This window comes from Siphateles boraxobius, unplaced genomic scaffold, assembly GCF_051911475.1.
Source record: "Siphateles boraxobius isolate OS27281-9 unplaced genomic scaffold, OSU_SipBor_1 19, whole genome shotgun sequence".
Lineage (NCBI taxonomy): Eukaryota > Metazoa > Chordata > Actinopteri > Cypriniformes > Leuciscidae > Siphateles > Siphateles boraxobius.
In genome coordinates, this window is record NW_027508799.1 from 18,771,449 (window position 1) to 18,797,913 (window position 26,465).

At 40.0% G+C, this 26,465-nt stretch overlaps 1 protein-coding gene across 1 annotated transcript in view; it reads right to left on the reverse strand.

The window, feature by feature from the left end:
* Positions 1-26,465, reverse strand: part of LOC143741710 (thyrotropin-releasing hormone-degrading ectoenzyme-like) — a 207,842-nt gene that overhangs the window by 122,916 nt on the left and 58,461 nt on the right. Inside the window, exons 4-5 of the mRNA XM_077234037.1 lie at positions 8,074-8,228; positions 173-286 (exon numbers count right to left, since the gene is read on the reverse strand). Of these exons, the coding sequence (XP_077090152.1) occupies positions 173-286; positions 8,074-8,228 (269 nt within the window). The remainder of the gene's footprint in view (positions 1-172; positions 287-8,073; positions 8,229-26,465) is intronic.

Here is a 26,465-nt window from a genome sequence, read left to right on the forward strand (position 1 = left end):
ACTTATTTTAGGAGACTGAATAGAATGAAAACCATCAAAACTCTCTCGGTAAGTATGTATATACAGTATAATCTACTGTTTCATATCACATCTTTTCCATTCAAAGTTATATATAATTCATTTAATGAAATTAACTGAATATTACAGATCTCACATCAGAGCAACAACTCACCATGTTCCACTTGGGAAAGAGGAAATCAGTCCCGATGTACTCGAAGTAATGAGCGAATCCCTCCTTCAGCCAAACGTCCTCCCACCAAACCGGTGTGACTAGATCGCCAAACCACTAGAAGAGAAGAAATGAACCATCAATCATCAACCGAGAATCACAGGGACCATAACAAAAATCGATTTTATGTTCACCGGCAAACAATTATGACAAACTTTTGTTGTTTTGTACAAGAAAGGTGTTCATGGGTAAACTTATTTGGACAAAGCATCAGGAAAATATACACTCTCCTCTTCATCCAATATCAGCAAAAGCATATTTCATCTAGTGGCAAACACGTTTTATTAGAATACTCCAATATCGCAGAAATATAACTCTCTTCCTTCAGAAGTAGAAGTACAAACAAATACTTATATAATAAACATTTGCACTCTGGTCCAACAGAAAAGTTGTTCTCAAACGGCTTCAAAGAACATTGAGAACCCGGCAGAGCTTTTGAACTATGATTAATAGCGGCCTAAACAATCAATTACCTACAGATACACAATTAAAAACACGTTTTCAGTTTCACAGCATTCATCTGGGCGCTCCGCCAAGGACACCTTAAATGAACAGGAGAGAGAAAAATAAGGATTCGATTATGAAACGTACCATTTTCAAGGTAGAACTTATTCAAATGATCCCTGCCATTGTGTGCAGATGACAGTGTGCAAAACAGGGCTACTGACTGGAAAAGATGCAACATTGCAGTTGTGAATGATCTGGATATTTTCCACAGGCTCTGAGGCTCAAGCAGATGTGCTACTGAACGCGGGATCTCATTGTTGCAGCCCACAAACCTCTAGGCCTTTTTCATCTGAACATGACATGTTCTCAAAGGCTCTCCAAGCGCCTGATGGGACGTTCATCTGTGACTCAGACACATGGACTGATAGAAGAGCCACAGCGTGGAGAGAAACATCTGTTATCCTGCTCTCAGCTCTCTACTAGTCACACATCAAGTAGCTTCCCAAAGGTCTAGTTACTTGTGATGCTCTATTCTGATGCTAATGACAATGAGCCAGGACAAGATAGATAGATAAATTGACAGACAGACAGACAGATAGACAGACAGATAGATAGATAGATAGATAGATAGATAGATAGATAGATAGATAGATAGATAGATAGATAGATAGATAGATAGATAGATAGATAGATAGATAGATAGATAGATAGATAGATAGATAGATAGATAGATAGATAGATAGATAGATAGATAGATAGATAGATAGATAGATTAAATTGCTATTATACTCTGAGAGCACATGAACAATGATGGAGGCTTGAAAAAAAAAGTTATAATAGATCAGTCTGGATTTCTGACAGTTGTGTGTTTATGCCTGATTAAGCAGTTAAACAACACAAGAATGTGAATGAACAGTACGAACCTTGAGACCCTTCCTCTATTACGCCTTCAACAATGTCTGTGAGAAGAAAGCTGAAACAGAGGGATTCTGCAGCCCTCCTGCTTGATTAACAGAAACGCTGATGGGATTCATGCAGAGAAAAGTACACAATGTACTTCTATACTGCAGCATATACTGTTCATTTGAAGCAGGAGAAAACCTTCAACGGCATCATCAAAAAAACAGTCTTAAGACATGAAACACACCAAAGCAGCCAAGGATCACTCAAGAATCATACTGACATGAAGCCTTCAGCCAAACTGGCAGTCGTGTACTTACAGTAAAAGCCTGAATAATTGAGTTAAAATGTCCTTCATTGACATTTAAAAAGGAGGTTCAGACAAAGTGTGTCTGATGGATCTGGTTTGTGACTGCAGGGCAAAGGTCATTGCTTTATCAACTGGAAAACCACAAGAAAGTCCTGAAGCTGTAGTACAAGTTCACAATATACGGTCCATTGAATAACATGCATCTCCTGCACAAGCATCATTGTTGTAGAAGTATACATCAAGAAGTATGCTTCAAGTTCGTTTTTAGTAGCGTATATTTTGCAAGTTGTAAGTGAACTATTTAAATACTTTCTGGGGTTTAAACATCAGTGGGGCGGCAGTGGCTCAGTGGTTCATGTAGGTTGTCTACGTTGGTGGTTCGATCCCCGGTTCCACCTGACCAAGTGTCGAGGTCCATGAGCAAGACACCTAGCCCCAGCTGCACCTGACGAGCTGGATGGCGCCTTGCATGGCTGACACCGTCATTGGTGTATGAATGAGTGAGTGAATGGGTGAATGTGAGGCAAATATGTAAAGCGCTTTGGTGGCCATTGGGTCTGTGAAAGCGCTATATAAATGTAGTCCATTTACCATAAACATCTCATTCAATAATGCAAAGTATATATAAAAAAATAATATTTGACCTATTATTTGAGTGAAGATATTTTTTGTACAGTATTTTATTTTTTGCTTAAGACCATGTTAAACTCAATTGTAGGGCTATTCAATTAAAGTTCCAAGAGGCCCAGTCTTGGACCAGTCCATATTACCTTCCCAGCAGAGGTCCAGACAATACTTTTTTTGGAACAGTTATACATTTCAATCAGGGTAGCAGTAATACTTTATAAAAAAAATAAAAATAAATCCTAAACACTCAAAAGAGTCATCAAAGATGAGAATCTTTGTGCCAATCTAGCACTGATGTGCACTTAACGTCTTTAGCTGGAGAAAGAAGCAACGCACACGGAGCAGAAAGAGCTTGAATCCAGTGTGTTTGGCTCTAGATAGAAATATTAGAGGATGTAGCGCCAAAATATCATTACTGTAAACAACCCTGAGCGCTTGTGTTGTGAGCCATACTTTAATCTGTAGAAACAATAAAATGGCACAATTATGTCCCCGCAGTCCTTATGGAACCAAGCTAGCCAGGGTCCAGAACCAGATCGTGGTCCGCCCATATGAATTCTCATGCTCTTTACCTTAACTGAGTTAAAGGTGCAGTATGTTATTTCTCAAAGTCGTTGCTGAACATTGTTGATATTTGAAATCAACCCAAACAAACACACCCTCTCTTCATTGCTCCGCCTCCAAAGCACACCCTCCAATCCTAACCGCCCTGCTCCAAATCGGTCTTGAATCCCGATCGCTGGCATGCGAGGCTGGTCCACTAAAAAGAACATTAAACATTAAACACCGAATTCTTTAGCAGTCATCAGCCTGCACAACACTCACTAGCTGGCCTCTGTTACACACGTGATGCAAGTGTGTATGTCTATTTATGGTAGCAGAAGCACAACACAATAATGCTTCACGGAAAGTAAAGCAATGATGAACGAATGACAAGGAAGCACAACAAATTAACATATATTAGAGTAAATACAAACAAGAGTTTGTTGTTAGTTGCCAACAACACAGCAGCTCCAGATGAACAATGACACTCAAATGAATCTGTAAATTTGAATATCAGTAAACCTGAACTGGAACTGGAAATTGCTCCAAATCTCATTAAGAGAATTTAAAACCATCTGTTTTAGTGACAAAATTCATTTATTTGTCAGAATTCAGAGTGAGACTTCTGACAAATAAATGTTAAATTACTGTGAACTTACTTTACGGATGTTGTATTTTATAAATGAGCATAGAATAAAACACCAGCCAAAAGACGTGAGTCATTTAGACTAATTTCTACTGACAGACCCTTTATCCTCATATTTAATGTGTAACTCATATTTAATGTCTAAATGTGTTTTTAAAGCAACTGTGACGTATGAGAACTGAAGCCTCACTCTCCAAACATATTCATATCCAGAGGGCAGAATGTCACCTCTCCAATCTGTGGGAAAATAAGAAAACTCAACATCAGATGCATCGGCCTCTATTAGGCTTGTTTTATTGGCTGAATAACTGCATATGAAGGACTGTGGCAGCTTCATTTAATTCTGAGAAGCTGAAATGAGATAAGAAATTAACAGTGATTGAGCGTCTGTGACTTATAAACTCCATCGCTGGCAGCAGCAAATCTATTAACAATCCACTGCTACAGTATATGACATTAAAATGAGGCCAGGAGAGTCCACAGGATAAACCTATACAATAGAAAACAGCATCTATCATCTACTAATCAAATCAATTCAAATGTGATTTATCAGAAGCCGGCACTTTGTTCGTGTTATTAGTGCTTGCTCAGACAGATTTTTTAATGTATGACAGAACATGTGCTGGATGAGGACTGATAAAATACTTTCAAAATGAGGGAGCCAATCAATATGTCAGATAAGCACAAGCCCCGCCCACTCTGATGCTCTGAGCTCAGTCAAGGTAATTTACAGTGGAAAATAATTAGCAGTGTGCTATTTAACTCTATATGAAAATGATGGCCATGAGACTGAAGCAGAGAAAAGTTTTGAATAGAAAAATGGCTTCTTAATTAAAAACATAAAGATGAGCAGAAGCTCCAGAGAGCTGCGACACAACATGGTGAAACAGCCTGTGTTGAATTCAATACGTGTGACGACTAATCTCTGTCTTTTACTCTCTCTGTCTCTCCTCCTTTCTCTTATTTATACGCACACTTACTCACACATGCACACTTGTGTTTAAAAACAATTTCAACAAACTACATGCTTTAAGTTAGCATCAACATGTTTTCATGGGAATTTGTAACTTTTTTAGTGGTGCGTCCCAATTTGCGTACTTATGCACTATTAAGCCGTTTGGTAGTATAAATAGTACGAGTAGTGTGTCCTTAAAAATTCCAAAAAAGAAAAAGTATACTTTAAATCGTTCACTCAATCCAAATAATTCACTATGCACTTATACACTATGTAGTGTATGAATGTTATAAGATTATTTTGTCTTTCAACATTGGAGTCTGATAGCCCCTCCCCGTCCGCTACGCAAATAAAGTTGCGACAGTTGAGTGCACGCGGTGTCCAACATTCCACACTTCAGTTTTTTCTGTTAATTTAGTGCATTATCCAGGTATTTAAAGTGCTCTTTTTCCTTTTGGAATTTTCAGTGTGATCATACTGCTCCCACTATACTACAAAACGTCATAGAACAGTTCATAAGTTTGCAAATTGTATACATGCATAGTGTGTAGTGCATCAGTACAATTTTTATGAAATAGTGTACAATTCAGTACACATATAAATAAATAAACTAGCTAACACTTTACTTCGATGGTTCACTTTAGACATTCTAGTACCCTACTGAATATAAATAACTTTGCAAGTACATGTCAACTTTTTATACAAACCCAAACCCTAACACACCCTAACCTAACAGTCTACTACCGTCATCTTATACTCTGATGGGAGTTAGTTGACCTGTAGTTACAAAGTTACTTATAGTTAGTAGTCTTAAGTAGACCATCGAAATAGAGTGTAACTATAAAAAATAAAATGTAGTCAAATGACCTAAAATCCACTTGAATCTACAATAATGATTGGTATTTTTTTAAACAAATGCGAACTAACATTCTATTGTGGCAAATATTACTAAAACTGAGCTCTGACTGTATATTATGGTTTATTAAATCGGCACTTCAGTACACATAATGCACATATGCACAGTATATACTGCATCCATCTGTTGAATATAGTGTCAATCATATAACAGTACACTATTTCAAACATATAGAGTTTGATTTCAAAGATAAAGATACTCTTTTCTGTTGTTTCACAGCTTTTTAAATCCGTAGGGTGCAGCACAAAGCTGTATGTTAAGATCTATACTATTTCTGAAGCACAAACACTTTTACAGTGTTGTGCGCATAGATAAATGTGAATTCAGTGGAAATGCAAACTGCAAGACATAGGACATACTTCAGTTTTACCTGTAAACATCATCACTGGGCAACATTATAGTTCCAGCCTCCACTGCTGCTTCTTTTCAATCATTCTTGATCATAAAACAGGGCTTTATGTGCAGAGAACAGCCGGATCTGGGTAACTCTCATGAATTCCAGCTCTAAAACGATCACATATGCACATTATTTCTGTTTCTGAAATAATATCATGATTTCATGCTCCCTGTGAGAGTGTTTTACTGTACAAGGTTCAGACTGAGTTTTGACAGAGCTGCATTATCTGTGCAGAAACAGAGATGGGGGGATTGTTTTCTTTTTCCTTCTCCCTAAAAATAAGACAAAAGAGAAAACAAACTAAAAGAAAAGAGGAAAGAACTGCAGACATGCTGTAGGCTATCATCTTTGAGCTAGACCACAATGCAGAGCTGCGATTCAGCAGCATATGAGGAAGACTATTCAAGAGATGAATCCAGAACAATACTGAGAACGCAGAACATCTCCAACACGCTCATCAATAATCCGCAATAACAAAAGGCACTAAAATCCAAGGTTCTCAGCAACATAAGAGCTGCAAACAAAGGCTGGTGAAAAATGAGCATATGCGATGAATAATTCCAACGTTTCCTTTTCAATTCATGCCGATGATGTATTTGTGGGCTTAAAGTCCCTTACTGAACATTATTTCAATGGCGAAAGAAAAAAATCTCTTAACTCAGACTGCTTGTTTCTGCAATGATGCAAAGACACGGAAAATAGGTTATTCAACACAAGAAAGGCGTGTGCATGCGAGAAACACTCTAGAGAGAGAGAGAGAGAGAGAGAGAGAGAGAGAGAGAGAGAGAGAGAGAGAGAGAGAGAGAGAGAGAGAGAGCAAAAGAGAAAGAAAGAGGGATGAGGAAAAGAAATCCTTACTTTCACAATCCCAATGGAGGTGATGCGTAAAGCTCTTTTTATATGAGCGGTGCATAAAATTCTCCAGATTTCCAATTACATCTGCTACTGTTCTGGCCTTTAACTCAACAACGGACCATCTTCACACTCTCTATTCTTTCTGACTCCCGGAGTTTTTTCCCTTTCTGCCTTTCTTTCTCCGTCTTCTGCAATTAGATAATGAAAAGATGTCTGAGAGGTGATAATTTTGATATGCTGGGGCAATCCGGGCAGTCGTGGCCTAATGGTTAGTGAGTCAGACATGTAACTCGAAAGTTGCTGGTTCAATTTTCAATACCATCAGGAAATGACTGAGGGACCTTTGAGCAGGGCACCTAACCCCCAATCGCTCCCCGGCCGCCACTATAAAATGACTGCTCCGGGTGTGTGTGTCCACGGTTTGCAGAGTGTGTGTTCACTCCTATTGTGTGTGCACTAACTTGGATGTGTCAAATGCAGAGGACAAATTTCAAGTATGGGTTACCATACGTGGACTTAAATTTTATATATAATTATCTTCACTCTTATAAGAAAATATTCTGTATACCTAAAGAGTTCAGTTAGGCGCTTCATATAAAGAATCATTTGGATAATTTTATGGATTTGGTTTTAATTTGTTCATTTTGTTTGAATTCATTTTATTTTAATTACATTTTATGAATTAAACAGCAAGTAAACCTACTTTATTAGTAGTAACAAAAATGAGCAACAATACTTTAAGTCATTTCTCTTTATATAGAACCTTTTAAAATTGAGTTTCCTATTGTTCCACATAGAACCCCACTGAACCTTTTTTTTAAGAGTAACAGATGCTTTATGTTTCTCAGAGCACACTAAACAGCATTGACAGGACATGCTGACTCAAGACAGGAAAGATTTTAGTGTGTGATGGTTAAACAGGAGCCGTATCATGTTTTAAAAAATTTGAATCATTGCTGGAACAGGCGCCTCAAACAGAATGGGTAATTTTCAGGACCAATTCAAGTTGGAGGTGCAGAACTTTGACAGTCATGAAATGAACAACACCAGATGTCAGAAAAGTGACCCTGACTGATCTGCTGATATGACTGGACTCCATTACAATTTATTATTAACACATCTAATATTGTTACCGGTGCAATATATATATATATAGTCTTGACTTGTTCAAACCAGCAAGTGTGGTGACTGACTGTGAAACCACACAGCAGATCACATGTTCTTGTTACTCCAGTAAGTGTGTTTTACCTGATGGCAGATCTCGTGCACCACCACCATGGTGAGCTCCATCTGATAGGAGAAGGAGGAGATGTCAGGATCCAACAAGATCTTCTGCTCCACAAACACACTCAGGCCCCAGTTCTCCATGGCTGCATACGGATGCTTCGGCACCGCCAGGAGATCTGCACACAGTGACGAAGATTTAAACTCAATGAAGGGAAAACAGAATTGTAAAACAATTTACAGAGAATGTGCTTATTTGTACACTACTGGTCAAAAGTTTGGAATACTTCAAATTTTGTAATTGTGAGGAGCATCTTGTGCACACCAAGGCTACATTTATTTGATCAAAAATACAGTACAAACAGAAATATTATAACATAACATTACAATTTAAAATAGCCGTTTTCTGTTTAAAATATATTACAAAATCTAATTTATTCCTGTGACACAAAGCTGAATTTGCAGCATATTACTCCAGTTTGAATGAACTAATGCATTTAAAGGTGTATTTAGAAGTTCTTACAGTAGCCTATGTACAAGAGCTCTAATCCAAGATTATGTGGATTAGCCTTCAATCAGACGTTTTTTATCATCTAATTGCTATAATCACAGATCATTGAATTTTAAACTCAAATGCAGACAAAGCAAAACAACAAGATACGCAGCTCTATAGTCATATGTCTCCCCAAACACATTTAAAATAGCACATTTACTCAAGTCAGTGTATCAGTGAAACAGCAGACAGAGAATCAGCTGTTTTAAACGCCTCCACCTCCATCAACCCGTCTCAGGAACGATTCATAAGCCAATGAGAAGCAGTTAAACCTCTGGCGCTGTTAAATCCACGTCTTATAATCAGCCACAGAGGAAGAGGAACTGTTGAAAGCTGTAACATGATTATCTGCCAGGCTGATGTGTGTGTTTGCCTTATTTGCATGTTTCATGAATTCGACTGAATGAAAGCAGCTGCAGAGTTTTGGAGAGAAGCTGCAATCGTCATGACGACAGATACTGCGGAGGGAAAATACGACGCGTTAAAAGTGAACAGCTTTCAAACAATTCCCTGATAATGACGAGTCCCCCATTAGGACTACGTTCGCACACAATTAATGTTTTACCTTTACAGAGATGATGATGGAGTGACGAGCTCATTCAAGATGCAAAGAACAATGAAAACAGCAATGCAAAGGTGAGAGACTGAAAGAGCTCCTCTATATGACTTCAGCAAGAAAAACAGAATCAGAGACTGCAGGTTTAATTAGCCATTGTTAATGTGGTTTATGGATGAAAGACTTGATGCTCTTTTAATTGGGCTTTTATACAGACTCATACAGCAATTACACAACTGATGCTTTTGAAGAGAAAGACAAAAGTACCATAATCAGAGTCAGAGATGTACTTCAACTCAACCGTCAGGACTTTCAAGATACAAAGATACCAGAATACCGAGACACCTCAAGAACCAGTAAGTAAAATTAATCCTTATCAAAGTTGGCTACATTATCAATACTTTTGTAATGAAACAAAAGGATTTTGAGCTAAATAGGGACATGTTAATCACTATAACTTTAACCAACTATAATTTGCAAGTAGTTATTATAACAAGTTATATGTGACTGTGTGATTGTGTGGATGGAATCACACTGAGAGCAGGTGGATGGTCACTCAAGATGTCACTTTACTGGGTCTGTCACAAACAAAACTGGGACAAACACGACCAAAAGCTGGTTAGCGTACAGTACATCACGTTGCTTAGATGTCAGCAGCGCCTGCAATAGATGTGAGACTCTGCTGAATATAAATTTTTACAAAGTTATCATGAACATTACCAGCAGCGAGAGATGTGAGACTCTGCTGGTGGTGGGGACGACGTAGCTCCGCCCGCAATATCAAGCGAGGTGGAGAGATGAAATGTGAGTGACTAATGTGAAGGGTAGCACCTTTCTCACGGATTCCGAGTGACTGAGAACTCCGGCAGTCATCCAGAATTCACAGAACCACAGTTACATGTGTAACTAGCGTTCTGTTTCATTCTTACTGATCCCCAGAGGCAGTGTAAACACTATGGATGACACATACCAATATAGTCATGAGGAATGCCACCCACCTGATGAAATTAAGGCTGCTCCAGAAGAACCGCAGAACTAACAGCATGATGAGCAGCAACGTTGACCTTATAAAACCGGGCAAACGTTATTGGAGAAGCCCAGGTAGCAGCAGTCCAGATATCCACCAGGGAAACTCCTCTAAAAACAGCCCATGAAGATGAGATGGCCCTAGTGGAATGGCATGTTAGTCTCCAGGGCAGTGGTCTCTCTGGTGCCTTGTAAGCCAGCGTAATGGTCTCTACAAGCCAGTTCAACAACCTCAGCTTCGACACTGGAGCACCTTTCTTCACACCACCATGTCAGACAAATAACTGGGCTGACTGTCTAAATTGAACAGTAGAGTTCACATATTACTTCAAGGCCCGAACAGGACACAAATTTGGGCACTTGAATCAAGTTCAATGTGCTGATTTATGAACTGAGGAAGAAGGAGCTTCGGAAGAAAATAAGGATTGGGTCGTAGAACCACCCCGGAGTCATCCGGTAACCAACGCAAGCACAGTTCACTAACAGACAAAGTGTGCAACTCACTGACTTGTTTCGCAGTAGCAATAGCTAACAAAAAAGAAGTCTTCAAGGACAACCATTTAATGTCAATGCTTTGCAAGGGCTCACACTGGGGTAAGCACAGGAGTGCAAGCACGAGTGACAAATCCCACACAGGAAAATGAGGATTCCGAGCAGAGTTCCGCGGCCCTCTGAAAACTGCAGAAAAGACTGTGAGAGCCAAGAGAAGACCCACCAACTGGAACATGATATGCAGAAATTGCAGCAACATACACTTTCAACGTGGAAGCTGCTTTTCCTTCCTCCAGTAAACGTTGAAGACAGCTTAAGATACTCGGAACGTCGAGCCTCGTTCCTCACACCATGCAGAAAAAAGCTTCCAACGGGAAGCATAAATCTTCGTGTGGAAGAAGCCCTAGCATTAGAGATGGTGTGAACAGCAGGGTCACAATGCTCCAGGGAAGGATTTAACCCAATGGCCAGACCCAAAGCTGCAGACGAGCAAATGAGTAAATGATGAGTAAATGATCATATGACACTTCCTTGCTGCATTTTGTTTTGATCATGCATGCGGCAGTGCGACGCTGGTGGCTGGTGTTGCCAGATTGGGTGTTTTTTCCGCTACATATTAAGGCCTGTTTATGGTGTATTTTAGCCGGGTTTTCGCCTGGAAGGCTCTATAGAAATCTGGCACCCTATTGAACGAAGTTCAACTGAGAGCGCGCCGTGCGCCGTTCAAAGACACCAGAATGAACGAGTTCACAGTAACGCTCACCAGGCAGTAATACAGTATGTTCAGTTCACGTTCGCCCAAAATATGAAGGAGTTCATGAACTATCGTTCAATGAACGCGTTCAGGCACAACCCTGCAAGTGTACTCTCTATTCTTTCTGGTGAAATCACAAAACATAATGCACACAACGTGTCCCTGCTTGGTATACAACCACCGATGAACATAATCGTATTTGATGAGAAAAAAAAAAAAGCTATACGAGAACAAAAAACTATACGAGTGCGGATTAGAATCCAGAACCTCTGACACAGTTGGAGAAAATTCTACCTCTGGACCATTAAGATATGCATTGTTCAAATAGGCGAAATGAATCACAAGAAAAAAAATACCGTTGCATTTTCGAACGTTGTGTCGTCGTGGATATTGTAGTATTGTATTGTTAAATCCCCCGACCACAATGTCGGTCTGAGACAGCAAGACCTAGACAAGACCGAGAGGTCAGAGACCTCTGATTCCACGTTGCCCCCCATCCTGTGAGGGAAGTGTCTGTCTTGACCAAGTCCCGTCAAGAGGGAACAACACCCAGGGGCACTCCTGCCTTCAGGAACTCTAACTGTCTCCACCGCCTCAACGTACATATGCAACGGTGAGAAATTATAACCAGTCGATGGCGATGTCTGGTGGGATCTCGCCGCAAACTGTTGTTCCATAACTGGAGTGGTCTGAGGTGGAGTAAACCCAGGGGGATCACCACTGTAGCCATTGTTAACATCCCTATCAGTCGTAGTACCACCTCGTACTGCAAAGACACACCCGGGCGAAAGCGTTACAGAATGTTCGTCACACGTTCCTGAGACAGGGAGGCAGACATAAGGCAGGAATTCAGGGTCATTCCTATGAACGTAGTGGTCTGTGATGGAATCAGACGGCCCTTTTTCTCGTTCACAGAAAACCCCAGCTTTGCTCGTCTCAAAAGCAGTCTGGAGTCTTGTACAGCCTGCCGCTCTGTGGGGGCACAGAGAAGCCAGTCGTCCAAATAAGGAAGAATACGCATACCTCTCATCCAAAGAGGAGACAGAGCTGCACTCACACACCTTGTGAAGACGCGAGGGGCCGAAGGGTAGCACTTTGAACTGGTAAGCTTAATTCAGGAAACTGAAAGGCAATAAAATTCTTTGATGTACAGCAATTGGGACGTGAAAGTATGCATCTTTCAGGTCGACACTTACAAACCAATCATCTGCTGTCACAGACCGGAGAACATCGGCTGTGCGCAGCATTCAAAAAGGAAGGACCTTCAGGAACAAATTCAGAAGCCTCAAATCGAGAATTGGGCGGAAACCACCATCCTTCTTTGGAACAAGAAAATATGTTGAATAGAACCTGTCTCCCTGAACGAGGGGATGAACTTTTTTTATGGCTCCCTTCTCTAACAGTGAACAAATTTCCAGAGAGAGAGCCACTGCCACGTCTCTGACAATCGTAGGAATAATTCTTAAAAATCTGGGAGGCCGGCATCGAAACTGTAGAGTATATTCCCTGCTCAGAGTCACCAACACCCAGGGGTCTGCTGTGTTGGATCTCCAGTACTCCAGTTGATCTATAGAAAAACGATCGACCGCCGGCCTGTCTCAGGCTTTATGTGTGCGATTTTTAGTGGTCGAGGAGGGGCGCTGATGGGGTCCTCCCGGAAACTGTCGATGAGATGGGCGAAAAACTCTCGCATCTTCAGGAACACAAGGTCTTTGAGGGGGCTGTGACTGAGGTGTAGCGTGCCAGAGGAAACGTTGCTCTGATGTGGCAAAGTGATGTCGGGTCTGAACTGCTGGCATCCTAAAGGTTGGGTTGCACTGCACCTGTGTCAGATGACGAGTGGCTTCAGACAGCTTTACCCTCTTTTCAAACAGTGCCGGAACATTTGGACCAAAAAGATGCCCGGGAACAAAAGGAAGATGTCTCAAGGTTTTCTTAATGTCCTCCAGCAGTCGTGCTTGGGCAAGCCACACTTGGTGGCGGGCTGCCAGAAGCGTGGCTGTAAGACTACCCAGCTCGCAGGTCACATGGCCTGTTGCCAACAGAGCAGTTTGCAGAAATTGTGAAATAGAGGGATCTGCATTTGCAAGTTCCAACGTACTGGTGTCAGCAAAAAGTAACTGGCAGATTGTGTTTTCTGCTCAAGTAATCTAGGCAACAGACTCATATGCCTTTTTTTAGCAAGGAATCCGTACGACCGCATTGCGCACTGGGACATCGCACATTCCCTCGTAGAGCCTCATCAGGAGACACCACCAAAGCTGCCACAGGCTGCTCTATTTGCGGAGCATGACCCACCCAGATAGAATCTGCTTCAGCCATAGATCGAGCAATCTTTGAGCGCTGCTTAGGTGGACCAGAACCAGTGAGTGCATTTGAGAATTCAGCCACAAAATCTTTATATGGTGGCATGGCAAAAGAAGTTGTCTGAAGTATAGTCTGTCTGAAAAACACATTCGTTTGGGCAGATTGAACAGGTGACTCATCAAGTCCTAGACGAGCAGCTGCCATTCGAATCACAGCCAAAGTATCATCGGAGGAGGACTGGGCTTGTCCAGACGACTGAACTGATCCCCCACTAGACCCCTCCCCTGCTGGGTAGCCAGTGAAAACAGCCTGAGGTGATGGTTGCGAAGCAACATCCATAGTATCCCCATGATCGTGTAAATTAATCAAGAGACTCTTCCCCAGCTCCCTGATTCTGAACATGTGACCCGTCACAGAAACCAGGGACACAAGTCGGCAGCACAACTTTCGAGCAAAATGAGAAAGAAGAGTTTTTTTTCAAAATTGGTGATTTTCAATTTTTTGGAGAATCTGTTAATTGAAATCACGAAGAAGCCTCTCCATGTTTGAGATAGCAGTATTGGTATATTTAAAAGCTTACATTTTGAGGTTGAAATCGGCTTGTTTTCGGAGATTCTAGCATGCAGTAGGGGCGTGGCGTGTCATTGTCTGTGTGTATTTCCATACTGAATAACCCGGCGCTTTTGCCCCCGCCCTCCAAGTCAACCACATGGCTACTTATTATGCTGTGCTCTGGCCAGCTCTCTCTGATATCAAAATTCAATGAAGATGGATGCCGCAAAGATTGTCGCAGACGAGATGAACCGTCTGGCAGTTACACCGAAAATGTTTTCGCCGCACTTCGTGGGCTCGGGAAACTGAACCGGAGGTATGGGCGCAGCGCGCTCGCCCTCAGTGCTTCAATACGGCGGCTCGGCTCGCTGACAGCGGTGGCTGGCTGTTTCATATGTGACGGAGAATCGAAATAGAGGATGCAGTTAAGACCTTTGCTGCTGCGATGAAGGCCTGCCGTGCGTGTTTCTGAAATGTAAGTTAAGCTTCATTTGCTCTTTAGTCGTTATTTAAGATGCTGAACCTGCTGATGATATAATGTGCTTGCGGACATTTCATTTGTGTGTGTATACGCACATAAGAAAGTGGTGTAAAGAGATTTGCAACAGTAATTTGAGGAGGTGAAATGTGATTATTTGGAAAATTGCAGAAATGACTGCTTAAAGAAAAATGCCAGCAGGCATTTGCCTCCTACATAAACTTTAATATTGTTGACATTTTGGGCACACGAGCGTTGCGTACTATTTGCGCTATAGATATGTAGGCCTATGGCTTATTGGTCTTTGTTTGTTGTTGTTGGTTTTGCGTTATATGTATATGGCATATTGGTCTTTGTGTGTTGTTGCTGGTTTTGCATTATATGTATATGGCATATTGGTCTTTGTGTGTTGTTGCTGGTTTTGCGTTATACTGTATGTATATGGCATATTGGCCTTTGTGTGTTGTTGCTGGTTTTGCGTTATATGCAGGCTATATGGCATATTGGTCTTTGTGTGTTGTTGCTGGTTTTGCGTTATATGTATATGGCATATTGGTCTTTATGTGTTGTTGCTGGTTTCGCGTTATATGCAGGCTATATGGCATTATTGGTCTTTGTGTGTTGTTGCTGGTACGTTGCAAATAGAGGGGCAGCACAATTGTTTTTCGCCTAGTGCGGCAGAAGTGCACTCATTCGAAGTGTAAAAAAAGCTGTAAAGCACATGGAGGAGCTTTACAGGGGGTATGGCTTATCTAAATGAGATGTAAATGAGCCCTATTGTCACCCCCAGCAGCAGAGACAGGTGAGAACTGCACAATCTTTAGCTCGTTTTCTCCTCTTTGAGCTTTTTTAAGTGCCTACTTTAAAATGGCCACAACTTCTCCAAATATTATCAGATTTCCACATGTTACACATCGTTGGAAAGCTTGGATATTACACTCTCAGAATCTATGAATAACTCAAAATGCCCCAGAACCGACTTGTGTCCCTAGTTTCCGTGACTGGTCACACATTCTCATCCTCCTGTGTCATCCTCACAGTTGTAGTAGATGTGACAGACTGAAGCGAGTGAAGCAGGTGTGTCAGCTCTGCCATCTCTGAAGAAAGCACCGACACCGTCATAGAAAGTGAACCTTTCTCAACATGTGAATGTTCAACACCTCACAATTTGGCTTTCTTAGCTGGGAGGGGAGCACAGGCTGCTGCCAACGATCTGCGCTTCCGAGTGCGCCAAGGGGCTACATCTAACTGCCCAAGTTTCACTGTTGAATTAGGGTTTAACTCAGCAAGACGGAGCCGTCGTTCCGACATAGGCAGAAAGCTGCAGTGCATGCACGGGTCCTAGAGAGCCTCTCGCAGATGTTGAATACCCAAACATGACGGGCTGATGCCATGACTGTCATCAGGGAGAAGATTATTAGGGCACAGCTTACAAGTCAGTAGAAAAGCAGTGGCGATCAAGCTGTGAAACATAGTTACTCACTAATAGCACCCTCGGATAGCACCGTAAGTTTAAGTTAAGCGAGCTGAAAAATAATAAAAATAAAATAAAACGATTATCTCGGGTGAATCGACAGGTAATACCAATAAATATCTCACGAAAAAGATAAAAAGTGTCTAAAATGGCCGGCGGGTTGAACCAAGAGACAAAAAGTGAATTCGAAGAAAAAAACACTCTAAGTAGAGATGTCAACGGGAGACCGTTAACACATAGGCGTGGAAAAACACACGCCACCGGATTGCACCGAGAGGCACAGAGTGTTACCGGCAAAACAAAATAACCATATAAAAACAATATCACCAAGTGTTGTTAATTTAGTAACATACTGTAGTGGCATATGGTAATATGGTAATAATGTTGTACCACAATATTTGTATACCAATATTTCTATATTACCTGATAGCAGCATTGGACCGTGGAATCTACACATTATTTTTATTTTTTAGAAAGTGGAGAGTTACTTAGGTTCACTGTGCTTGTCATTGTAAGCAGGTGTATGACCTGTAGTTGATATACACGTATAAAGCTCTGCTGTGTTGGATAGAACAGGTTATTTTTGGCAGAGTGCTGTAACATTACAGAAATCATGATGATGATGCAAAGTTGGAGAAATTCTATCTCTCCCTGTCATTCACTGTCTCACATTTGCTATTAAAACTGGCTGGAGGAATCTGTGAAGGGAAGATGAACTGCATAAAGATCAGCTAAGACACGTCTGTTTATAGATCTATCTATCTATCTATCTATCTATCTATCTATCTATCTATCTATCTATCTATCTATCTATCCATCCATCCATCCATCCATCCATCCATCCATCCATCCATCCATCCATCCATCCATCCATCCATCCATCCATCCATCCATCCACCCATCCATCCATCCATCCATCCATCCATCCATCCATCTATCTATCTATCATTAATAATTTCCTATACCTCAGAACATTTCTTTTCTTTGATAGTTTAGAAAAGTAATAGCACACAACTCCTCAATAAGACATAAAATGAGACATAATGTATGTACAAATAGTTCAGGAAGAGATTCAATTCACTCCAATGCAATACACTGATTCTGTTCCGATCAATAAAAATTAGGCTTTTGTTTCTTAACTGAAACTGCTGCCATATTGGACACAATCTGTTCACCCAACATCTAGAGCGCAGCTCTCCCCTCGGGCAAAGACATTTCCATACTGTAGTTATTGTAAACGTTGTCTGATGTAATAATGACTCCATTAATACTTCCACAATACACTGTATTTGTCTCTGAGGAATCCGAGCTCTGAGAGGAAGAAACGCTGAATCCCAAACCACTGAAAATACTTAATAAAGTTTCATTAGATTACTACAACTAAATGACCATCAAGGCGTCTGTGTTTGAAGTAGTTGTACATGAACATGAGCAGCACTATTTATTTTCTTGATGCTAGTTCTATGAGGGGTTGAGAGGGCTTTTCATTAGCAACCTGCTTATTCATCATGAAAACACTGGAAATATACTGAGAAATGGAAACACATGAGCCTGTTTACTGTTTACCCTGATTTACTTAATCTAAACCAGCTGCTGCGGTACATAATATGTTCAGTGAGGATCATGGTAGCAAGGCTCTTTTAGATTCACCGCATTATATAGCCAAAATATCCTTATTAGGTCTTAAAAATCTGTGTATCATTAGAAGCATCTGGCTTCACCATCTGAATTTTGTTTACGGGTGCCCAATAGGTTGATCACAATCTACCAGTCGATCGTAAAGGCAATGCTGGTAGATTGCACAAAATTTAAATAGGCTTAAATAAATATAGCAATGTCTTTCATTCTCCTATTACTTTCTGCCTACATTTGACCAGACAAGATTTTAGTTTATTCAGTTGATATGACAACTAGGTAGCCTACTTCCAAAAGCTTGATCTAAGCTACAGCGCCACAAATTCGGGAACTTCCAAAACTTTTCATCTGAACTGCATAAGCTAGGAAAGGAGCTTGCCCAACTTGACAGTGAACACTACATTGAACGAATTCAAAATGTTAGGACAGACTTTGACTTTCCTTTACTTGTGCCATTCCCTACATTCATGTGCTTTCCATTTGGAGATGAGCATGAGGTTGATTCCCTGTCTTCAGACATATTTCAGATGAACGCAGCAGCATTAGAAGAGATTTTAGCACTGCAGACTGAAATTCAGGTGAAGGCGAGGGCACAGTTTTCGAACCTTCTTGCAGAAGTATCCAAATATCATAAAATGTGCCACCCCTTTGACTGCAATGTTTGGCTCAACTCACTTGTTTGAATCAGCCTTTTCTCCCATGAAGATTATCAAATCAAAACACCGTTCCACGATGACTAATGGCAATTTGGAGGCCTGTTTGATGCTATACCAGAAGCTACTGCCCAGATTTTGCAAAACTGTCTGATTCCATTCAGTGCAAGTCACAAGAACAAGGAAGCCTAAATGCCCTTGTTATGGTATTCTATCGTTCTATTCTATTGAACATGAATTCAGAGATACATGCAGAAGTAACAATCATTTGTAATCCATTTTATTTTTAAATTAAACTGTTTTTTTTTTGTTTGGTTTTTGGTTTTTGTTGGAAGATCTAATTGAGTTGGTTATTTAAAAGTACATCATCACACAAAACAGTGTGGGCCCCCCTGCTTTCTACCTATAGTCATGGCTGACAGAATAGCATTAAACCAGCTACAAAGTTCTCAATAGCCCAGAAACAGCATTAGAACACATTCAATCCAGCATTAGCTTGATCAACGCTTTAGGCTATAAACACATCAGCTGTTAATGCTATAAGCGCTGTCTTGTTTCTTCTGTTTTATAACTCAGATAAGAGTTAAACTGGCCTGTCTGCAGTGCTGGGCTTTTATAGTGTGAGTCTGTTTAGCATGTTGAACTGTGATGACGTGATGAAGGTCTGTAGGACCTTCACTTTCACACACTCTATTGTCATATACGTATAGTTTCACATTCAACAGTATTGCAGGATTACATTATTGACAGAATATTCATCAATGGATTAAACCGATTAGGAAATAGATCTACATGAAAGTACCCTAAATTGAGTATACTAAGTGTATAAAGTGTGTTCTCTTGGTAATTGACATGTTGATGTTTCAATCCTGTCTTGTACAATTCCCACAGATCTTTCCTTTGATTTTCCAGAACTTTCTGTGCCTGCGTTCTTTAACATCCAGCTTTCAATTGTGGTTTTCAAGTTTGTACTTAATTTAGAACTCATTTCATTTCAGTGTTTGACTATAATGAAACATTTGTTATATTTTCTTAATATTCTCAACTGGACATTTTGTCAGTTGCATGGTTTTTATTTCTGCCGCCCCTACTGTGAAGTCTTGTTGGACCAAAATCACAATCCACATAGCTTGTATGTTCTGATTGGCTTGGGAACAGATATTGTAAGATACTATGTAGGACTGCAAGATAAATGCAATATGCAATAAGTAGGGTGACCACCTGCTTATTGCTCTGTTGTAGGATGTAGATGAGATTTTGCGGGACAGGTGTGAGAGAGATTTAAATGCCCAGGTTGACAATTCAATTTAATCTACAGGACCTATTTAGTCTGCTAAAAATGTATAATGAACTGAGTAACAGGCTAGTTGGTTAAAATCACATTTTACACTGAAATAAATGTCCTTAAAGGGTTAAGGAACCCGTAAGACATTTGTTCATCTTTGGAACACAAATGAAGATCTTTTTAATGAAATCGAAGAGCTTTCATTCTGCCCCTCCATTGACAGCCTACTTTCCTGGTTGTGATAGGTTTCAATACTTTCAGCTACTGACTACCACTTTCAAGCCCCAGGAAGGTAGTGAAGACATCATAAAAGGGTTACACTTTATTTTAAGGTGTCATTGTTACAGTGTAATTATATATTTAAGTACTGAATAATATTAATTAACAACATGCACTTACTATAGGGTTAGGGTTCGGTTGAGGGTTAGTTGCTTGTAATTATGCATAATTTACTGTCATTATGCTAGGTACATGTAAAATATGTAACAAGGACACTGTAAAATAAAGGTTTACCCATAAAAATCCAGGTCACTCCAGTGGTTTAACCTCAATTGTATAAAGCAACGCGAGTACTTTGAGCAAAAACAAACAAAAAAATGACCACTTTAATTATAAAATATGAATCCCCAATGGCAGTGTGCATTCAAGAGAGCACCACGACACATGCGTGTTGTGTTTACACAAGAGCAGACATTGTTCTGTGAAAGTGTGTTTGTAAATAAAGTGGTAAATCATGTTTTTTGCACAAACAAAGCCCTCGTGTCACATCATAAAATTGAGGTTAAACCACTGGAGTCACATGTAGGCTTGGGCGGTATCCAAATTTTGATACCGTCAAACCTCCTCCCTATTTTACCGGGGTATACGGTATTATCGTGACTAATTAAAAATTATGACATAAGGCTCAGACAGCGTCACCAAACTGTTGGCTTGTGTCTACACCGTTCAGAAACTGAATACCAGATCGGGCATAAAAAACACAACAAAAAAAAAATCAAGGCCAACCCGTGCACGTTGTGTCTGATCCCTGTTGACGGCATTAAATGTAATATGAGCCGTAGCCCTATTTAGACTCGACTATTTTTAATACGTGGGCCGTTATAATATGGTGGCGCCAAATAATTGTTTAACCCAGATGCTGAGGGGGTGGTAGATATAAATACTATTTTTAAATGAGCAAAAATGGGACAATTAATAATATTTAATTATTTTAATTATGACAATTGTATTCATTTTATTAATTCATTTAAATTAAATTAACAAGCAACAAGCAACAAGTGCATTTGTAAATCCGGTGACACGCGTCCATTGATTTTTATTAATACAACTTTTCTGTCAGTGCTGCAAAGATTAAGCTGACGATCGCCATCTCCTAGTGAACGCACATATATAGAGAAATGCAAATCATGGATTACATAATCAGAAGGTATAGGCTAGCCTTTTTCTTTTCCTTTTGAATTGTTTCGTTTAAAGAAATTGACGATTGATATCTCCGCAGTGAACGCGCCTATAGAGAGAAATGCACATCATGGATTAATCAGAGAGTAGGCTAGCCTATATTTCTTTTCCTTTTGAATTATTTAGTTTAAAGACATTGATGAATCGCCATCTCCATAGTGAACGATAGAGAGAAATGCACATCATGGATTACATAATCAGAGAGTAGGCTAGCCTATTTCTTTTTGTTTGGAATAGTTTCGTTTAATTTGATGATCGCCATTTCCGTATGAACGCGCATAGAGAGAAATGCACATCATGGATTAAATAATCAGCGAGTGGCCTATTTCTTTTCGTTTTGAATTGTTTCGTTTAATGAAATTTCAAGCTTTATTTAGATATCTGTCATGTCTGTGAGACATACACTGAGTTTCGGTTAATTTATAATGAGATTTCAATGCAAGTGACCGCGGCGCGCCAGCGCATGATCAAGTCATGATTATGTTGTCTGATATATTTGATTCTTATTTATTATTGGTTGATAAAAAAAAAAAAATTAAAATTAGGATACAATTTATACAAAACGAAATTCACTTTAAAGAAAGGCCTTTTACAAAATGAAACTTAATTAATTGGTCAATGTCTGACTCCCGATGCATCCCATCTTACTAGTGCTCTTCAGTTTTCATTATCAACGTAAAAAAAATAACATTATAATATTTTAACAAATATAAACTAATGCGCTTATTTAATGAACTCGGGGCAAAATGCATCCTCGCAGCAGTGAGTGGGTGGTTGTTTCGGAGATGCGACATTAGGTTAGAGGTGTTTCCATCTCTCGCGGTCACCTTTTTTATTGCAACATTTACAAATTGCCTCGTCAGTATTTACCGCCTCTCCCTTCTCTCTCTCTCTCTTTCTCCTCCACACTGTCACTTGATGACAACTACATAAGCATTTTTAGGCATTGAATAAATTCTATTTATTTATTATATATAAGTGCCGGTAATGACGGTATTGAAACTGATACCGTTGCTATTTTAAGACCCCGCGGTATACGATATTACCGAAATACCGCCCAACCCTAGTCACATGGATTACTTTAATGATGTCTTTACTATCTTTCTGGGACCTGAAAGTGGTAGTTGCGTAGGCTGTCAATGGAGGGACAAAAAGTTATCTGGGTTTCATTAAAAAGATCTTCATTTGTGTTCCGAAGATTAATGAAAGTCTTATGGGTTTGAAACGACATAAGGGTAATTAATGACAGAATTGTAATTTTTGGGTGAACTAACCCTCTTAGTAGCAACTAGTATATATTCCTTTATTAGACTATGCAAATATTAAATGTGTTTTACTTGTCTCAGTGTATCTTGTAGGCTTGATCAGGATTTTCTTATCCAGTATGTGTCTAGATAAAGTCCTGGCTGGTGTAGCCGTATTTAAAGACTTTCAATGAGGCCCACACTGATTCTCTTCACTTTATAACATTAAGATTGAACCACTGAAGTCACATGAACTATTTTAACAATGTCTTTACTACCTTTCCGGACCTTGACAGTTGCTCGGATTTCATCAAAAACAAATTTTCTTAATTGAGGTTGAACTACTGTAGTACCTACTTTTGCATAACATTTTAATGTATTACAATCACTCAGCCATTGCAATTACATATCATGATTAGTACATTTACAATATTTTTTTATATATTTTGTACAGCCCAATTACTATCAAACCATGTTAGGACACAGAATTGTGTTTTATTCGTAACTGTAGCTGTTGTGAATCTGGTTTGCATTTAGAACAGGATCAGAGAGTTTCATCAGCAGCTGATGAATAATTTTACTGCAACACAGTCTTGTTGAGGGGAGCAAATGTTCTTTCATGTTTAGAAGTTCCAGTGGTTTCTACTGAGGTAAGTCATGAAGGCTTGATTTGAAATGTTTCCAGACCTTAAAGTCTCTCACCTGGGTATTACATTTCAGAATGATCTGCCCAATTTGCATCGATTTTTTTAGATGCTTCTGTATGTGGAGACTCAGTTTGCAGTTTGTAGTAATTGGTGACGTTTTGTTGGCTAATTGGGTCACAAATTTCAGTTTACTGTAATACGAAGCTGTTTGACTGAATCACGCTATTGAATAAATGGCAACAGATCTAAAATGACAGTTTTTATTTCAGACCGATGAAATATGTGCTCTTGTGGCTTTTTCTCATATTAAAGACACGCTGTGTCTTCCTGATTAAATCTTGATGAGGTTTAGGTGGGTTTGTTGTGTTGATTTATGCTCCTTTTGTGCTTCCTACATTCACCCTGGACTCCATATTCCTCACATATTCTTCTTTTAATTTCTTAGAGTCTCACTCTTCCTGTTCTTACTTCCTGCACCTGGATAAAACAACACTGAATTTCAACTCCCAATGCAGCATAGAGAAGTCAATACGGGGTCACGACTCCAGGTTGTCAGTTTCTTAGTCTTCAGAGACATACTCAAACTACACAGAAACCAACAAAAATGATCTTTTAAAAATATCCTGAAATAGTGAGCAGCAGAATGTCGACCCTCATTCTCCACCGAGCTTTATTAAGCTCAGGAGTACATGATGCTGAATATGAGGAGAGAGGGAAGCATTTGTGGTGTATGTGTGTGTGTGTGTGTGTGTGTGTGTGTGTGTGTGTGTGTGTGTGTGTGTGTGTGTGTGTGTGTGTGTGTGTGTGTGTGTGTGTGTGTGTGTGTGTGTGTGTGTGTGTGTGTGTGTGTGTGTGTGTGTGTGTGTGTGGTCATGGTAAAGTGGAGAGACTCGTTCTCGGTCCACAGCACCCCTGACGCCCTGCGGTCTGCTCTCACATCTGAGCTCTTAACACAGGCAGCGGGGCAGAAGAGAGCGGCCCTTCATGGATCTGCAGTGGTGCCTGAGGAGGAAAGCCTCCAGAGATGGTCAAACAGATGCTCTCAGCTCGTCTCATTATCACACAGTTCACTCCACCTCTCATCTCACACATTCACCTCCGTTATCTCAAACTATCAGAACTGCATCTGAACATTTGCCACAATTTTATGGCTCAGAGTTGCTCATTTATAGCTCAGTTGTCCTAATGAAGTTCTATTTGAACTAGTCTCCATTGGGAGACCTAAAAATAAACACAAATGAGACAAATAGTATATATAATATTCTATTAAAAGATAGTTGACAGCAGCTCCGATCCTTATCTTATTTAATGAGAAATGTTTCACTTCATATTGAAATCTTTGACTTTTGATTGCAGACTGGCACTATATATGGGCAAATCTAAGCACATATTGAGACATTATTGATTTATTTTCTGAAACTTGAGCACAGTAGGAAACATTATGTGTGTTATCATGTAATGTAATGTCCTGTCCATTTCATAACCCTTTTTTATTTAGTGCCCAAGTCATTCCCAGACTCACACCTGTAAGCGTTCCTCACACTAACAAATTCCCGGTCTCTCTCCTCACAGTGCATCAAACCCACAGCGTTCCCGTTCTTAACCTGATAACACAATCAATCGCAATTTCAGCCAGTGTGAGCCACTATAAGCGCTATTACGGCTCCAGCTGGAGTGTCCCGCTAGTATCAGCTCTCTCTAATGATGTCTTCGGCCCATTCTGCTCTTCCACAAATCACAGCTGCTGAAATGGAGAGAAGTCTTTAGAGGCGAGAGGCAATAACTGTGAGAAGTGGTCAAATTCAGGTGCTCACTACAAATCAGAGCGGCACCCAAGCACAACGGAGGGACACAAACATTTTTTTCTTCTCGACTCCCGAGAGAGAGAGTGTTCAGGACCGGAGTGACGGGTCGGGTGGAATTATTATAGCACAGATCAGTGAGCTTTAGACATTGTCCTGAAACACTCCAGCAGTTTTCTGCCTTCCGTTTGCTATTCGTCTTTATCAGTAATTGGAAGAGGAGGAAAGGCGAAGCTGCTTGTTATTGGACTTTTTGTCTCTCTGCTGACGTCGGGATGGAAGGTGTACGAGCGACAGAAATAGAAAAAAATTCAAAACAGTGAACTTGCACTTTAATATGTGTGACTGTGAAATTATCATCAGAGACTGCTGGGAAGACACAGCATATGTAGCAAAGCGCCGAGGGATTGTTGAATGGAAAGTAAAAGAGTTGAGTGACTCTCAGTTCTAGTAACTATTAAACTGCATCGTCAGGCGCTTCCACAGCAGCGTGTTCAGAAAACACACAACGTGCCTCATGAAATGTATTGTAGGGATAATTAATAGTTGCTTTTCTTTTTTGGAACTTCCTGAGTCCATGAAAAACAATGTGCTGTTTTTGAAGCAACATATTGTTTGTTTGGCGCCTTCATTTTTCTCTTCCTCATGGCACAGCATGTTCCTTTTTTCTTTTATTCCTGCCAAACTTGGCTTTGAGCCTAATTGATAAATAAAACTCCCAGAGACGGTTGAATTGAGCCTAAAACATTCATGAAGCCAAGACATTCCCACATCAAAAATGAATGTAGCAAGTTTAGAGGAGAATAGGCAAGCTTCCTGATTGCTATTTTGAACATGCATTAAACTCAAACCAGAGCCGAATAAATATTTGGACCACCCAAAACACAATACATTTAGATTTTTACATTTTCAAGAAGAAAATAGTGGTATTTGCCTGAGTTAAATTTGTTGCTATGATGCTATGATAGTTGCTAAAGTGTCCTGAATGGTTACAATGCTGCAGTGTGGTTACTAAGGTGTTCTGAGTGTTTGCTAGCATTTTTCTCTGCATTTGCTAAATAATTTGTTATCATATTTCTATGCAGTAGCATAGCAAACAGCACTATTAAACCCAGCAACACTCTCATGTTTGTTTTGAAGGTGAGAGGATGTTTCCAGGGATTTCAACACCCTTCATTTTGGCAGACAAATTTCGGCCACAACAACACTACTGTACACCTCATTAGCACACAGTGGGTAACTAGTGCCTCCCTTCAAAGTTTCCACCCTAACCTCAATGTTGACCTTTGGCTAAATGTCACTGTTGATATTAGAGGAAACAACATACAACAACAACAACAACAGTAGCATATATTTTGGCTTGTTTATTCTGGAGAAACCGGGTCAGATTTGTTTCTGGAAATTATTGCTGATTCAACTTCACATTTAATACTGCTGAAAGTCAAGTGAGATGTTGGATGTAACCTGCAGAGTGTGAGTGTGTCAATGGCCATTAAGTCT